The sequence below is a fragment of the Chaetura pelagica genome, unplaced genomic scaffold, assembly GCF_000747805.2.
Source record: "Chaetura pelagica isolate M959 unplaced genomic scaffold, ChaPel_1.0 scaffold170, whole genome shotgun sequence".
Classification (NCBI taxonomy): Eukaryota; Metazoa; Chordata; class Aves; order Apodiformes; family Apodidae; genus Chaetura; species Chaetura pelagica.
The window spans coordinates 1785074-1803394 of NW_009952048.1; the positions used below are offsets into that span (position 1 = coordinate 1785074).

General features: G+C 35.7%; 1 protein-coding gene across 1 annotated transcript in view; it reads right to left on the bottom strand.

The window, feature by feature from the left end:
- The window catches only part of BCKDHB (branched chain keto acid dehydrogenase E1, beta polypeptide), a 108621-nt gene that overhangs the window by 54159 nt on the left and 36141 nt on the right, over window positions 1-18321 (bottom strand). The window contains exon 7 of the mRNA XM_010003082.1: window positions 18157-18267. Within this exon, the coding sequence (XP_010001384.1) occupies window positions 18157-18267 (111 nt within the window). The remainder of the gene's footprint in view (window positions 1-18156; window positions 18268-18321) is intronic.

The window sequence follows — 18321 nt, forward strand, 5'->3', positions numbered from 1 at the left end:
ACTAATCAAGTGTAAAGTTTCAGAACTGGGCAAAGGGGTTTGTGGTGTTGTGGGGGTTTTTTTATCAAACAAGAACAGGGAAATTCTATTCTCCTCCATATTAAGATGCTGGCATTGCACGAAAATAAGTCTCCTTGGTCAAAGCAGATATTCTATGCTTGAAAACACTTTGTTCTGAGTCAGAAGTCATCTAAATCTCTCAGCTAGGAAAAAAACTTCTAAGTTGATTCCCATTCCCTGCATCTATTTATCTAACCACAAATGAGCTGTGCTCTTGAGGTTCTCACAAACAACCCAGATGTTAATTACACTTATAATAGCAACTCAAGACTAATATGTAGCCTTTTAAAAAAAGACAGATATTTTAAAAAGGTTGTTTTAGCTCTTCAAACTTACAGAACCACAGTTTGGCTAAAATAATGGACTCAGCCCTTAGTGTTCTCTAGTTGCCACACATTCACAAAGCATTTTAGACACAGAAGATGGGAACATTTACAGCCACCCATAAACACCTGTGAAAATATCTTTCAATTGGGTATGTGTGGGGACAGCCACTTCATTGACATTTCAAGTAATACTGAAAGAATCACATCAAGAAAGACCAGAGTACGTATGCTAAATCTGAAAGCTAGTGCATTTTATAATTTGAATAACCATTCTGAAAAGCTACACTACACTTCTACAAAAAATTTCACTAAAACTCCATAAAAAACAGAAGCTTCAGCATCTGTGCTTCCAGCATCTGCTTCATTTCTGTCCTGAACTTAACTCCAGTTCTGATAGGACAAATTCATACAGCTCATTACATGACAGATGAATCCATTTCACTGCAGCTGTTGAACCCACTTATGTCTGGGATTCATTAAATTCAGCATCTGAATTACTATCATGGATTATATAGGAAAGCATGAGGCAATACAATGGAAACACCTGAGCAAAATAAGCACTAAATGATCTAAGAAAAATATTAAGTAGACCAATATAGTCAAGTACATGCTTGAAAATTAGACCGGTGCCATCTTTGACCCCTTTCAAAAATAGGTATTATAAGGTGTCCAATGGATGTGCTAACTCTTTGATTAACCCTGACTGTTCATAGAATTTTTTGCCAAATACCTCATAAACCTATGTTTTAAAAATTACTGTAGCCCTTGCTTTTGTTCTTCTGAATACATTTTTCTGTATTACTTCCCTTTTAAATTATTTTTTCTAAAGCATCAACCAGTTCCTATATTGCTCTTTTCATTCTTTCAGTGCTACATCTTGTCCTATTCTCCCTTCTATTTTTTCTGCCCTCTTCATCTCAACCATCTAAGCAATCTTCGTCTCATTTCTTCTTCAATCTCCATTCTTTTCTAGCAGTTACACACTCTTCGTATCCGACCTACTTCAACTTATGGAGGAAGGAATAGTCATTTTTGAGGTATATAGTAATTTTCAATATATTACCCAAGGAAATGAGGGTTCCGAGACCTGATCTTATTTTTCGGTTCATTTTTCAGTCTCCTGATAGTCATTTTGCAGCCAAGTGCAAGTCTTAAAGACATTAAGTTCCTGCAAGATTGGTAAAAATCAGTCTCTCTAGATGAGGGCAGTTAGTACTCCTACTAACCTAGCAACTCAAAAAAAGACAAGCTGCACTTAACACTATATTTTCCATAGCTCTTTCAGCAAGTAGTATGCAGCAATAAACTGTCTTTATTGCTGCTCTGTGTCTAGCCAGCCTCTTAGAACAGAGCCAAGCATCCTAATGTAGGTAAAAGGGTAATATGGAATGGTGGAAGTTAGGAAATATGATACAAATCCATAGAAATTGGATTAATTACTCACACAGGAATTATGTTTCGTTCTTCATCATAATGTTGTTATCCAAATTAAAATTATAATAATGATAACTATAATAATAATTAATAATAATAATTTGTATACCTTCATAGCATTGCATGGGAAGAGAAAAGATGGTAAGGCCAAGTCCAAATACCATGGAACCTATATCTGAGATTTCCCTGGGTTTTTTCAGGCTTCCATTTCAGAGAACATTTGTACTATGTTGCTAAAATTTTTAAATCTTTAATGAAGAGTTATGACTCAGTAATTTGCCTGTATTTTTTAATTTAAATTTCTGTTAAGTTACCATAACATGAGAAATTATAGTTATTTTCTATTTTAAAAATGTGTTGCTTCTACTACAATACTTTTAGTTTATTCTTTTTTATACATCTCAATCAACCCAGTAATCAGGATTTAACTTATTTTTCCCCCTAGAAGTGCAACTACAGTTGCAATGCTTGGGACAATGATAAAACATAACCTCTCAATATCAACTGATTAAAATTGTATCATACAGCTGCAGAACTTTTGTCACACACAATTTGTTCAGAAAACAGGCAAAGTAAAAACTGCAAATTAATAGAGACTGAGTCATCATTTGAATAGAAGTTGACATTCAGGAATCTTTCCTTTACAGAGAAACTTGAATTTTATAATCTATTACTTTATTTTCTGGCCAACGCTACTATTAAAACCTACCAGCCTGTTCCATCAACATCTGTCTCACAGATCCAAGCTAAAGCTAATAAAAAGATTAGATTACACTAAAATAAGAACTTCTTCCAATGCTCAAAGACCTCAAGAAGGTAAATCATGTGTCTTTAAGTTCTATTTGTAATCCACCAAATTCATTCTCCATTTCCATTAAGTTTAATGGTCCTTCTGCACAAGCAGCACGCTACATAGGGCTATTTGACAGGTTAGCACAGGACAATAAAGCAGTAACATACAATGTGACCTAGAAATTGTCACAAAATGTATGTATTTTTCATTGATGTCAAACACCAAATCAATCCTCATATTTGAGACAGATATTTCTTGGCATACAGCAGGCTACATCTGCTTCACTAAATCTTTTAACACAAGCGTTAGCCCAAGAATCACTACTTATAGCAATTTTTAAATGGACACAGAAGACTGTCTGTAGACCAAGAAATTTATTTTGCTTTCAAATAGCCTCTCCTGATGAGCCGAAGTCATGAAAGTAAGCTGGGAAAATCAGCCCGCTTCCATTAACTGATACATTTCCCATTATATTGTGCATTAAAATGAGTCAGCAGCATGAACAAATTATCAGCATTAAGAGTTTATAACATTCCATATAAATCTAGCGTATACTCCTCAAAGAACCAGCTCTTTGCTTTCTTGTATTCAACATGATACAGACATTAGCATTTTTCACTTAGATCAACAGCTTAAAAGACATGTTGAACCCTTTACATTCTTATCAACTAAAATACAGCAGTCATCTTTGTACATGACAATAAATAATCAAAGCCTGTAAATCATTCACTTCAGAGTTTTGAATATTACTGAATAATTAAATCTTTGTTCCCTCCCTTCTGCTTATTATGTATTATTATAATCACAACTGAGACACACTGTTTACCCTAAACACTTTGAAATGTGATAGTCTTAATCTAAGTGTCACACAAAGATGTTTCCCCCAAATCTCTAAGGCAGTTTTCATGTTCATGGGCAAATAAGATGCAGACAAAAAACCATGAAGCTGGTGTAAGAACCATACGAGGTGCAAATGAGCTCTTCTTGTCTGAAGGTTTGATTTCCTAATGTAATGCTACTGAGTAACACTCATTCCAAGTCAGAAATTAATTTTGCATCACTGTAATAACTGAAATGCCTGTAGAGATCTCATTTATATCCTCTATATATGCAAGGACCATAAAGAGAAGACATTAAATATGGATCCCTAGAAATACCAAGGAGCTTTGTACACCTCAGAGCATGGCAATGAAAGAAGCATAACCAAATCTGTCACCTGAGCTAAACTACATTGTAAAGAATGACAATTCATTCTGGGACAGTAACAATTAGAAGAGCTATAGATCTGCTACGGATCTTTACAAAACGTGGCTTGGTAGTGGAAGACCCAGAGGGAGGAGAAATTATGCAGTATTGTATGTGGGGCAAACAAAATGTGGGGGGTTTACTTAGTGCTCTCAGTTTTCCTACTCTGAGCAACATTTGCATTTGCTTACAGAAAGCTGCTGCACACACCCTTTCACAGAAGCTCATCAACTCACTGCTCAGTAACAAAATTTGTGTTCTGTGATATACTTTGGAGCTCTGTTTTTGCAGAAAGCTTTTCATGAGCAGGTTTATCATCACTTCTAGATTTCTCAGGTAAAATTTTCTGAAGTAGAATGCAACTGTTTTAAAGGCAGACTGTTGCTTAGACTTTCTTGTCACTTGCATTCCTCAAAGATGAACTGGTAAAGCAGATACTAAAAAGCAAGCATATAGAATTCAGAAAATTGGAAAAAAGGGCTAAGTGTTTGCATTGTAGTGCTTTGAAGAAAAAAAGATCTAAATCTTTAAGTTACTGGAAGTCCAAAACTATGAATGTATTTACATTAGACAACACAAGGAAAATAAGAGATCAATATACATTTTATAAATGTTTAGAACATGGCACAAAAAAATTAAGTGACTTGCCAAATATCTCAAGTATTATGTGGCAAAAATTTCCACGTGACTAGTGGAAATAACAATCTTTTCCTCTCTACTCCTGGATTTCTAATATTGCTTAATTATGAAAGCATTGAACCTCTCAATTATGTAATTTTAAATTGTTTCATGTCTTTATTTAAAGATCAGCATTTCTGTATTACCACTAAATATTTCATTTCTTTAGAAGTTTGCTGATGTATGCAAGATTCATAATATTTTCAGAACACAGATGGCGAAAGCTTAAAACTTCATTGCAACTGCAGTTTCCTCCGTACTTTGCTGAATCATCAGCTTGTTCAGTCATATTGGTTCTGACATTAATTTAGGTGATAATGAAATAAAGATGAAATTGATGAAGAATGCAGGAGGGAGGGGCAATATGAACCTTGACTTTACAGTGACTTATTTTGATCTTTTCCCAATACTGAAAAAGGATTGGTATTTTACTACAGAGTATTACAGGTCAGAAAATAACACTAGGATGCTATAAGTAAAACAAGTTACATACTTAAAACTTACAAACTTAAAAACTATTGAAGTAACGAAAAAAATATATAGCTAAATTTATCTTTTGTAATAAGCAAATTTCAATGTGATACTACATTTTGATTGTCCAGTAGAAGGGACACTTGACACATGACAGTGTAGACAGACTATTTTGATGGATTTGTTTTCTTCACAGGCAAACAAAACTACAGAAATACATTAACAGAAATTGCTGGCCACATTTTTTAGATCTAAAAATCACATCCTCCTCTAGTAAATCCATTATTTAAAACATCACTAAGCTCTAAGCCAAAAATAAAAAGATAGCATAAATAGATTTCTCTAATGTCAACAAAACACCGCAGCTAGCAGTTAGAAATTAATTGTTTCCACAGGCTTTTTAAAGTGCAACATTTGTTGCCATCATATTGCAAATAGCTCAACACTAATAAATGGAAAACTAAAAGTCACGTTGCTGTGCTTAATAATCCAAATGTCTTTTTTTTTTTTCTACTCAACCCTAACTCCATTTTCCTTGTAGACAGAAGCAGACAGAAAAGAATCACACCTTCTAAATCCATGAAATAAATACAAATTTCTAATGAGAAATCTTTCAAAACCTGGAAAAAATAAATTATTCAACTTTTGCTTTTAGTGCTAAAACGATGAACCAGCTTACTGGCAAATAATAAATATATGCCACTTACTCTTTAAATTGGTTCCCTCTTTGCAGTAAAACCATTTAAGCCCTTTTTCTTTAAGAAATTTGTAATCTTCCAAACACAGCACTATTAGGAATTTCAAAGTCTAGGAAACATGTCAGCAAATGCACCACAAATGCCAGAATTGTTAATACTTTATAGACTAGTACTTAGTGGTAATGTTTGACCACATGGCAATAGAATGGTTTTACAGTTTTGTCATTTGCAGACCAAGTAACAATAAAAGGCAATACAGTTTTTTTTAGCTGGATGGAGAGATGATAATGCACACTTAGAACACAAGCATTATACTGTAACCAAGTCATTATAACTTACCACTTACTGGTTCTCTCATCTGGAAAGTTCGATTAGCATTCTCTGTAAACTATTGCAAGTCTTAAGCTACAAGACATAAACCAAAGTACAGTTCCAACTTATAACACACTGCTCTGCTGATCTAAGTAATGTGACTATACTTTAAATAGAATATTGCTCAGGCAAGAAGATACATACCTCACATACAGTTTAAATGGAAAAAAAGAATTAATTGCATCATCTTAAAATGATAACATTGTAAGCATTTATAATCCTGGAGCCTCTCCTTGTGAAATTGAGGCCAAATGAACATCACTTGAGGCCCTCACATCACTTGATTTTTAAAAGTGATAAAGATTATTCTAATGCTTAACACTGTTATTTTAGATTGCTCCAGATTAAGACCTTCCAATACTTTACTAATTCAATTTCTGGCTGCTTTTCTTGTATATTATCTTTCATACTCCGTCTTCAAAGAGAAAAAACAACAAAACAGCCTGAAGTAATTCCTCCTAAAGACTTCTTGGTTGCAATTAAATTTTATAAATATAACTCACCTTTTAAAAAATAAATAAACTTGCAAAACAAACATATAACACCAGCACCTCGAGTTCACAAGCTACAATGTTCATTAATGGCAAAAGCATTTGCAGACAAATCAAATGGGTAGAACAGTAAGGGAGGAAGAACAGTGTAACTGACAGAACACAGGGAAAATACTTTGTATTAACATTTTATCCTAGTTTGAGTCAGGATGCAGCAAATCTTCTCTTTGCTGGGTTGGTTTTTTTCCTTTCAAGTAACCTTTTTTAGCAGCACCAGTGGACTGATAACAACCAAGGACACTTCTGAAGCTCATGTCTGCAGCCTCCCCCCCCCACGGGGGAGCAGCCTAGACTGAAGGCAGGAGCAGCAAATCAGAATATTCCCTTCTTGTAATATTTTCTCTATATTTGGCTTCTGGTATAGGTTAAGACATCATGGAAGTCAAGCTTTTGGTTTCTTTTTTCTCTCTCTTTTTCTGCTTACTGTTGCTTCTATTGCCGTCTCTTTGGCTCTATTTCTTTTTTCTATTTTTCTTCACAGCCAACACCCGAGGACCCCGTCCGTGTGCCCGGACACTCCCCCCTCCAGCCAGGAGTCATCAGAAAGAAGGAGTTGCTGTGAGAGTCGCTGAGGGAGTAGGGAGGAGATTGGGTGTTGCACATCCCTTTGTAAATATATATATTCCCCTATCACTAATAATTAAAATCAGTTTGTCTCACTTTTCAACCCAGAAAGCGCCTCTCTCATTTTTTTTCTCCCTCTTTTCCTACCTTGGGGGAGGGGATGGACAGCATTATTGTTACTGGTTTGACTGCCAACCTAGAGCCAAACCATGACATATTTACCAAAAACAAAGAGCACCCAATTTCTCTGCATGCTTAGCATTGCACTAAGATTCACTATGCGGTGAGTAGAATCACAACACTTCCAGAATTAATCAGACAGGTAGTTCTTACTCAAGTCAAGGACAGAAGAAGAGGACATGAATCAAGAATATGACAACATTCTAGCATTCTCAGTTGAATCTCCTGCTTTTTCTCAGGTATCACTATCCATCTGTCTTACCCTACGAATACAGCCCACCTTCTTTTATGTGGATACCCCCTCCCTGCAGGTGTTCAAGGCCAGGCTGGATGAGGCTTTGTGCTACCTGGTCTAGTGTGAGGTGTCCCTGCTTGTAGAAGATAGGTTGGAATCTGATGATCTTTTAAGGTCCCTTCCAACCTTAACCATTCTATGATTCTATAACTCTTATGATTGATACAGGAAACATAACAAACAGCTCAGACAGATTAGACCATTCTTTGAGATATGGATAAATACTTTTAGCAAATGTAACCCCTCTAGCAAAATCCCCATTAAAAAAAAACCAAAACAAAAAAAAACAAAAAAAAACTACACCACAAATAACAGACAAAACCCACAAAAACACACCACCAATTTTATACCAATTTTAGGTATACAGGCAATATGGGAAAACCTGAGCAACTGAAGTATGTCAAATTTATAGAGAACTAAATTTCTTATTGGTCTTTTACTTAGTTTGAAGTACAAAGGCATTACATTCCCTTCAATTAAAAAAAAAAAAATATCTATATGCAGTTGAGCTGGGAGCAAAATTTTGAGCAGTACAGACTAAGAGCAAGAAGTAAGATCTGTCCCTCAAAATTCTCTTGTGTATTATCTTCAAAAGGATATTCTACACAACTGGCAGCTTCTTGTTCTGTAGGATTGGTTCTATATAACAACTGAAATTAAATCAGAGTCATGGGGGGGGGGAAAACTGTTAAAATAGTCAAATACTCTGCTGGAATATAGTACCACAGACAAATGTGTAATTTTAAAAAAAAAATTATTATTTGCTTTTACTGTAAAAAAAAACAACTTCTGAAGTTTTGAAAGACAAACATTAGTTTAAGATTCTCAAAAATGCCTATCAAGTGAAACCATTTCTGAATACCAGGAAAAACAATCTTTAGCACAAAATAAAGATAGAAGGGAAGGTAAACGGTTTGTCCAGTCCCATATTAGTGGCACTGTAAAAGGCAACAGTATCATGAAAACTAAGTCTAATCAATACATCTATTGGGTTAGTCATCCTACCAGGCCCAGCTCTCAGACCTTTGGTAAATATCTTAACAAGTAAATAACTTAACAAAAAACTAAGACCTTATTATGGAAATGAATAAATATCTAAACAAAACAACATTTACATTTGAAAATCTTTGCAGTCTACAGTCTATGCACTCTGTGTTTATATAACAAGCTTTTTCAGATTGCCTTCACAGAAAGCTCACTGTGAAAAGAAAGACTTACAATAAGCCAAATACAAAGCATTATACTATTAAAAAATGCAGATGCTATTCCACAATACTTCAGCAAAAGGCAAATTAGATCTAAGCATCACAAATGTCAATATTATCTTAAAATTTACAATATTATTGCAGAAAAAATTAAAACTACATTCTGTCTGGATAAAGGCTAATAACTCACAAATAATAAGAATCTATAGAATCTGAATCCTTAAAAAAAATAGTTTGAAAAAGTAACTGGCTCAGATACGTGATAATAGCAGGATAAATAGCTACAGATATGTAAAGCAAGGCAATACTGTAGAGAAGTAGTAATTATCTCTATGGAAGAATGATTCATATATGATCACCATTGTGAAAACTGATCCCAGCTTCCAGTAGAATACAATCAGCACCAGTTGCAAAGAAAAAAAATTAAAACATATATTCAAGCTATAAAATAGCCTCTGACTGTAGACTACATACAGCTACTCAGTTATTTGGATAAGTCTCCTTAAATTTGAAGCTTGTAACACATACTGTGGGCAAACAGGAAAAGGTTTTATGAGGAATTCATGGACTGTATCATCAGCATTAAACTCAATGTTAACAGAAACAACAAAAATGCATTTTGTCTATTTAATTGAGGTTTTTAATAATTAGCCTCTTTCTCAAGTACCACTTATCAACACATATGTGAAAATCAGACACAGGAATTTAAGGATTCATAACTATTTTCATATTGGGAAAGAGAAAGGGGAAAACAAAAGTGTAAATATATACACGTACACATAAATACATACACACACCTCAGCACTGAGGTACATCCCGGAAACAACAAGATGCACAGGAATAAACAACAAGGCTTCCATTCAAATCTTCCTTGAAATATAGAAAAGCAAAAGATGTGAATAAGTGGTTTCTAAAATGATTTTTATATAGCCTCATAACTTTAAAATGACTGCCTGCAAGCATGGCTCCAGATTTCTACTTCTGGAAGCCAAGCAACAGCCCACAGCATCCTCTAACAACCTGAAACTACAAGACCAAGCGACAAATTTCTTATGGAAACAGTGACAAAGTTAATTGTCATCATGCAAGCGGCACAACTTTAATCATATTTTATAGGTACAAGATCTATTCAGTAAGAAATCCAATGAGCAACATAAAAAATGGCAAAAGATCAAGAAGAGATAGCCAAGAAACATAAATCTGATCCCAGGATACCTGCATTACAATTGTACAGTTCAATGCTTGCTGAGTGCAGTTAATGTATAAAAAACCCACATCAGGCTTGCTGATCTTGATTTTCCTTTATTCACAGTCCAGTTAGATGAAGGAAATTTAAAGTAATGGGAACAATAAGCTGCTGGACCAATAGGTCTGCCAGGACACGTTGCCTATTACATATAGGATACCGAGGATCTACTACTGACATTTATTCAATCACTTTGATTATAACAGCTGCCAAACATGTCCCCTGTGCATTAAGGAAAAAGTTCCAGTACACTGTAGAAGTGGCTCCTATCAAATAGCCTCAATGAAAAACAGGGACAGAGTTTGCTCTAATTTGCTTCTCAGTGCTGTTTTACCCACTGGTTCTCACTGTGGCTGCTTTCTCTTTTACTCAGATTTGCTCTTCCCAGTGAAGAGGGCAGATGTTTTTTCAGCCTGCCAACCATTTAGATTGATCTCCATGGGGAGGTCTGCAGAACCTTTCCTACAGAAGAGCGTTCTGGATTTGAGCAAAGCAATGCCAAGTGCCCAGGAGAACATACACCCCTTCACTTGGCTGTAGTACAAGTGTTCTAAAGAAGCAAGTTCAGAATTACTGTTGTCAATAACATCAATCCACAAATTACATTTCTGCAAGGACACCACTTTTTTTTTTTTTTTTGCAAAATTCTCACTTACCCAGGTTGACAGTAACCCCCAAGCCCTTATAGTGCAGTTCAGTTTACACTGTTTTTATTACTCAGTAAAGAAGAAAGAATTCTCAGCATTTCTTTGCACTACAGTAGCAACAGTTCAGAGAAAGTTAGGACATGACCAATTAGGTAATAAATGCAAATCATCATTATGTGCAGCAAATACTTGCTTTCTAAATAATACAAAAGCACAAAAATGTGCTTTTGCAAATTTGCACTTGCAAAAGTGAAAATGGCAGATTGACACTAATCAATTTAAATTTCAAATAACATGTTCAGTTCAATTCAGGGTGAATGAAATACAGTAATTTGAACAACCCCTTAAGAGTACTTAATCCGGACTTAGATTTCCCACTTCCAGTAACACATGCATTTCAATATAAAAACACTAGAACCACAGAATTTTACCCTGAATGTGACCAGCGAAGCACTGGGAAGTGTGCCACCGGCTTTTTAACCAATACCACATCACCCAAAAGTTCATAGACAGAAAAATCCATACAGCCTAGTCTCTCCAAAGTTTTCAAGCAAATCTGTTAAGTATAAAAAAGGGGGAGATAGTTTTGTCTGAAAACTTAATTTCAAAGAGGGAGAAAAAGTACCTTTAAACAGCTTTGTAGGTTATGAAGTAAAAATAATTATAGATATTTCATACAGATCTCATGTTTTAGTTCCTTGAGCAGCACCCTCTGTGATAGCTTTGCTTTCCAAGCTGATCAATTCAGTAGTAGGAAAAAGTGTTACCTGACTGGATAGGAACTGACACCTTTGCTGTTGCTGCCCTAGATGCAGACATCTGCATGCACATGCAACAGCTGGGAAGTCAGCAGAGTATGGTCAAGGAAGAGGTTTTGTTATCAGCAATGTATGCTGAGCAGAACTTCCATTTCATGTATTTGTGTTTACAGTTGAAGGAATAAAGATGGGAGAACACTCCTGATCTGAGCTCTTTCAGACATGAATTAAACTCACAGAAATAAGATGGTGATGTTAGAATAAGCACAAGGAATGCATTCTCTCCCTGAAGAAAAACCAAAAAAACAATCCTCAGTATGGACAGCTAACTGCTCTCTCTTTTTAAATCATAACCACTGTATCACCCATACTCCAGCCCTGGGGAATAAAGGAAGAGCTTTAGTCAGAAATCAGTGAAGTTTGTCAAAGTAAACAAGAATCTTACCAGAATTTTCACTAGTCCATGAAATGACATGGTGTTTTGAGAATGTACATCTAGACAAGAGGCTCAGCTATTTAGAGACAGCCTTCACTGACAGGCTTCCTAAGGAATCAGCAAAGGCAGCACATGCTCTTTAAACAAACTTGTGTCACTTTTCTAACATATAGCAACATAACTTTCTAAGCTGCTACATATATTATTCAGCTACAGCTTGGGAGTTGATATTGGGTTCACTTTCAATTCTCTAGACGTAAAGTACGAAGAACTGCATCATGTCTCATTCAGAAGCACTATACTAGAGCTCTATGCACACACAAGTTATACAATCTATTCTATTTTCTTCTGAAAGGCTTTAGAAAGATTACAGATCAGTGTCCCTTAATGTATATAAAATTTTTTCTATGCCCAATAAAAGTAAACTGCTGATGGACTTGCCCTGCAAAAGGCTTGCTCCCACCTGCATAATGGAAATCTCCAACTTGTATCATTAAAAAGGAATTAAAAATGAAACAATTTTTCTTCCTTCTAGAAATGGATCTATAAAATGGGACAGCTGTAGGACACTACTGAGATCTTCCATATGGCCAAATTAAGTGGCTAAGGTAACTGAGTAAAAATGTCCTTAAACAAAAAAAAACCAAAAAAAAAGAGTTTAAAGAACTTGCTTAAGCCAACAACCTAAAATAATTACATGTAACCACCCAGATATCTCATTTACCACATCACACTGCAGTGTTACATAGAGACTGCAAAAAGCAGCCTGAGATGGGCACAAAAGCAGATCCCAACGACACAAAGTCAGGACACTCATCTGCAGTGGATCCAGGTTTCTCAACTAAGGTATGACGAAAGCCTCAGAACCTGAACACACTGTCCATGCATACAACCCTTTATTATTCACTGCCTAACACACCACAACAAATTATATCCTTCAGAGACTAAGTGTGCTTTCAAGTGTCATGGCCCTAGGGACAAAAGGTACTCAGCTCTTCAATTAGAGATGGTGTTCAAGATGGCATTCACATGTTCAAGATGAGCAAGACCTGGATTCCATGTCTTGTCAGTACACAGGTTTTCAAATCCAATCTTCCATCTCCCTGGGGTGTGATGCTGTTATAAAATTATAGGCTAAACTGGGAAATCAACCTACTCATATTCTATTGCTGTTATTACCCTAAATCTCAGAGTAAGCACTAGACAGCAGTAAGAGAGAAAAAAAGTGGGAATGGGATCACTCCTGTGAAGAGGTCAGTTTTCAAAAGGAAAAGGTCTTCATCTTCAGAATGCTGTGTTTTATTAAAAGGCTCTACAGTGCCAAGACATCAAAATTTATCTGGCAAATTAAACTACTGACACTTCCAGTGTGACCTGAATCCTTTGCAGAGCACAGTCCAAATTTAAGTGATCACGACATACAAGCACACTAACTAGCTCAAACCTAAGCATAAACTCAGAAAATGACCCTGTCATCATTAAAAGAAAACAAAAAGTCAAGGGTTTTAGGAAAGTTTTTCTGGTACAAACACTTAATAAAGTTCAGGAAAATAGTAATTTCAGAAGTTAGTTTTCTAAGCACATAACAACTCTTAAAAAGAGCCATCACATCAAGCTTTCATAGCACTGAGCATATCAAAATAAATGCAGAGAAGCCACAAATTTCAGCTGTTTGAAATTTGTTCTGAATTTAAAATTCTGATTAAATATAGACAATAAAGGAATATATATTTTATACAGCTTTAACTTTTTAATCTGTCTGGATTTCTGTGAGAAGCAGCAAAGTATAAAATACAGGTCTAAACTAACTTAAGTGACTTAAAATATTTCCTGTATGTCATTTTAAGTTATTAGCCTCTAAAACCAATTATATCTCTTAGTCCAGAGCAGGTATACTAATTTTTAGGAATTCTAGAAGATCCTGGAACTGGCTAGAATGATTTTCAGGGGCAAGGGACTATTAGTATCTATTGCCTGTATGTATGGAATGACCTCTCTTTCACAAGAAATGTTCACAAGTTAAATAGTAATGAAGCCTAATGGAAAATATATATATTCATACAAATATACACAAACAGATTATTTGCTTTTCTTCTAGCAAAGAATTATCAGATAATTTTTTCAACAGGCCAAGTACCTATGTTATGTGAGAAGCAGGAATCATCTTTCAGCTACAGAATAAGGGTGTGATTTAGCTCACCTGACTTTACACTACACTCATTAATCAGGGCTCCCTTAACTTCTAATTTTTTTTTAAACCAACACATTTGTAGAGGCCAATTTATCTCATTCCAAAATAGGCTGCTGGAACAGCTGGGATGAATGACCCTCAGGAGATAGCCTTTTTCTAGACTAGTTCTATGAACTTCTGTAACAAGCTCAAACTTCAACATTCATTGACATCTGAAGATTGACAAAAGGAAAATCTATCCTGTTTGCATGTTTACCCATCTCAGGAATTGTACCAAAGAGAAACTTTCAATTACTGCTGAGCTCCATTCAAAGCCCATGGGCAGTCACTCCAGGCAGGTGCACCCTTATATCCTCAGGCAGACGACAAATGCCAACCTATTTCAAAACTGAGCACAAACTCAAAATCTTAAAAATGCAAAGAAAAGATAAGCAAGATTAAACAGCAATTTTTATGTTCACTATATTTCATATTTCTAATTATTTATGTTCCACTTAGAGATATATATTCATAAACATGCTCACAGGATCAGTGCTAACTCAAAGCAGCTGCTTAACTTGGCTAAAAAGAGGCCCCTGGTGGCAGCTGTAAAGTATAACTTCTCAGAGTTTTATGAAATATGTATTTTTATGACATAATTTGATATGCAGAAACAGCTACAAAAAGCAGGCTAAGCAGTTAGATTTGCAGTGAAAATTTTGATGTATTATTGTTCATCTCCAAAGCACTAACCATTACAGACCATCCTTCTTCACGCCTACACCACAGTTGTCAAATTAGTCTTAAAGTTGCATATATTTCCAGTTAAACTAAAGCATCTAATTTTCAAATAGCTGTATTGAAATCTTCAGCATTAAAGTTATTTCATTACTAAGCAGTAACAATTAAATTAAGGTTATGAGGCCTGCCCATTCCCTGGGACCAAACATGGAGGCTCCTTGAATTTGTCTTAAAAAAAAACAAAAACACCAAGGAAAATTCACAGAAATCTTTCTATATAAAAATGTAACATTTCTTGGGTAAGCATAAGAATAAAATATGCCTGCAGGGTAAAACATATTAGACTGGCAAATGCAAATGACTTCTGTAAAATTCTATTTCTTTATTATAGCCTCGTGACACTGACCCACAGGGACCACAAACATTAGACACATGATTAGGAAAAATCACACAGCCTGCAAGAAGCTGTAAGGAGTAAGGCTCCCTGCTTTCTAGAAAGAGCCAGCAGTCAGGAGAATCATAACTTGGAGAACTGTAGTAGGTATGCTAAAGTTGGTCTGAAAGTTGTGAAGAGAAGCATTGTGTGTGCAGGGACTGAGGACTGGAGCAGGCTAAGGACTAAAATAACTCATTGCAAAGGACTCCACTTTCAGCAGTAAAACTGAGGGATGTGTTTTATGCCAAAATCCAAATTTACTACTCTCTGCTAAGCAGCATAGACTCCCACCAGCAGAGGATCGTGCATCTCAGCACCTGCAGAGGACCAGAAGGTTGCAGTGCAACACACACACCATCCTCATCCTCTGTGTCCAACCGGACAAGGAGATGATAGACATATTTCAAATGTACATGTAAGGTAAGGGAAAACAACAATTTGTCCTAAGATTTATGGAAGGTCTCATAAGAAACAGTCTGAGGCAAAGTACAGCCCTCTAACAGCTGGTGATTTGCTTATTGGCCAAACTGGAGGAAAATCAATCCTATTGCCCATTAAGAACCTGCAAACAGGACTTGAGCAGATGAATGACAGCCAAGGACTTTCTCCAGCATGGCCAACTTTTCTACCTCTTTCTCTTGGTTCTTGACACTGGCATCTCAGGAAGAGAATAACTGAAATAAACCCACTGTCATCTGCAACAACTGCACTGCACAGTGGCTCTTGGGGTGAGGCTACAGCAAGCAGCTTCATCTATCACTTCCATATTTCTATTTATGTTGGCAATTAAGTTAAAAGTTGTCCAAAATGCAAATTAAATTCAGACGTTTCAATGTTTGCATAGTACCAAATGCAAACCACTAATTATTTTCATCTGAGCAAAACAGACAAGATCTACAGAAGAAGACAATTTAACATTTCTCGCATTAGGCTGGTTAACCTGCAACCATACTAACCCAAGAGCAATGCTAAAAACATTTACTATTTGGTATTTATTATAATAAATAGCTGATCTGCCTAGCCAATGCACACTGTATTTCTCCCAAAATAACTCACCTCAAATTCTTAATCGTAAACCAATTAACAAATTTAAAGTAACATATCTATCGGTGCCATCTTTTTATTTATGCCACAGTTACCTTACAACATGTTCAGGATAGAAGATAAGCTCAAAATCTTCACACAATATCTATTTTTATAGTACAGATTTGCAAAACATTGTACAACTAAAGCTCTGCCCTTTCTAGGCAGAGGTGCACCTCTTCACTGACTACACTACAGTTACTAGGCCTGAGTTAACTAAGCTGCAGACATTTCTCAAGTTTCAAAGCAATTTGATCAGCAGCATAAAATGAGCTAGTGTACAGAAACTGAATTAGGACCCAATGAGCTGTTAGCCATGGTCTGGCAGGACTGTGGATTTGCCAGTTTAAGGGAACTCATGGCTCTAGTAGAAGCAATAATCATCCTGTTAACCCACACAACTTGTCCAAGCTTAAATCAAGGGAGCCCTGACCATAAAGTGAGGGGTAAACTTTTGGCTATGCTCTGTTTGTTAATGCTGTACATAATGCAAAGACAAAGACACTTGCACAATCTAGAGCATTTGCAGTTTCAAAAGCAAGTTCACCAGCTTTTGTACCATGGGATGGCAGTCAGGTAGCAGCTCTTCTCTCACAGTTCTCAAGTAGCTTGATAAAAAATGGTTTCATGGAAGACACTTCAGACTAAGTTTCATGAGGTAGCTATGGAAAAGACCTGCCTCTAAGAGTGCTCCCAAAGCAGTAATACTAACATTTATTTTGCAGAATTTATTCATGTATTTACATGAACAGTACCTCATCAAACAGGTAAGTGAAAAATTAAGAAGAAAACAATATTACAGGCTCTGTAAATAATGTACACAAAATTTTGAATTCAGGACAACAAGAAAGAAGTTAGATAGTAACTGTGAAAAGGAAACCAAGTTTTCCAGATAAAAAGTTTCACTTTAATAACCTTCCGTTTTTTGGTGAGGTGTGGGGTTTTTTTTTAGTTTCCCAAATGGTCTTTTTAAAAAGTGTACCTGGTAATTCTTACTTACATTTACAAAGACTTTTGGGAAATACTCTTCCCCCCTTTCCCTTTACTCCCAATAGCTATTAGCTGCTGAAGAAAAAGCATTATAGGAGGAAGAAAAAAGGTAAGTAGACCAAGGTATATGTAAGTACAATTACCTCTTCATGATTTCTCAGTACATGGCAATTCAAATTGCAGTTTCATCTGCTCAATGTTTTGAAAGAAATTCTTCACAAATCAAAGACTCCCACAGAGCAGCAGACAAGGACAGTACCCGTGAATTTCAAAGCAGATACTCTGTGAATAGTAAAAGCTGCCTTTTCTTCCTAGTGCATTAATTCATACACCTTAAATCAGATCATTAATTTATAGAAATATGGATAAACAAAACTAACGCACATTATTGCAGACCCAAAACTAGATAAAGGTTTTGGTGTAAGACAGCAGGAAAAAAATTAAATTGATCTTTTCAGACCCAAAGACAGCACTGGTAATAGAAATCATGGAAAAGTAGTTTTCAGGGCCAAGTGTGATTAAATCCTGTCCTCTACTTCAGTGCAAAGAACCCTGAAATAGAATTCTCTTCCAACGCTAAAGCAAATGTTTGGTCCATAAAAAGTGCATGTATTCTTCATATATGACAGAGAACAAAAAATACTAAACAATATATACAATACAGAGCAAAAAATTTACGTCTTTAAAAGAATGACTTCACCATTATTTCTATTTAAATTGTTATTAGTGGAGGTTTTTGGTTTGCTGTGGTTTTAAATTAACTTATCATTTCCATACCTTGCAAACGGTCTCTGTATCCCAGGGTAAGATGGTCCTCAGGTCAATAACTTCACAGGACACACCCAGCTTCTCTTGAGCCAGTGCTGCCACCTCTTTGATTACATGCACCTGAAAAGGCAGTGTATTATCACCACATAAACATTTAATTTTGTTTTAAGATGT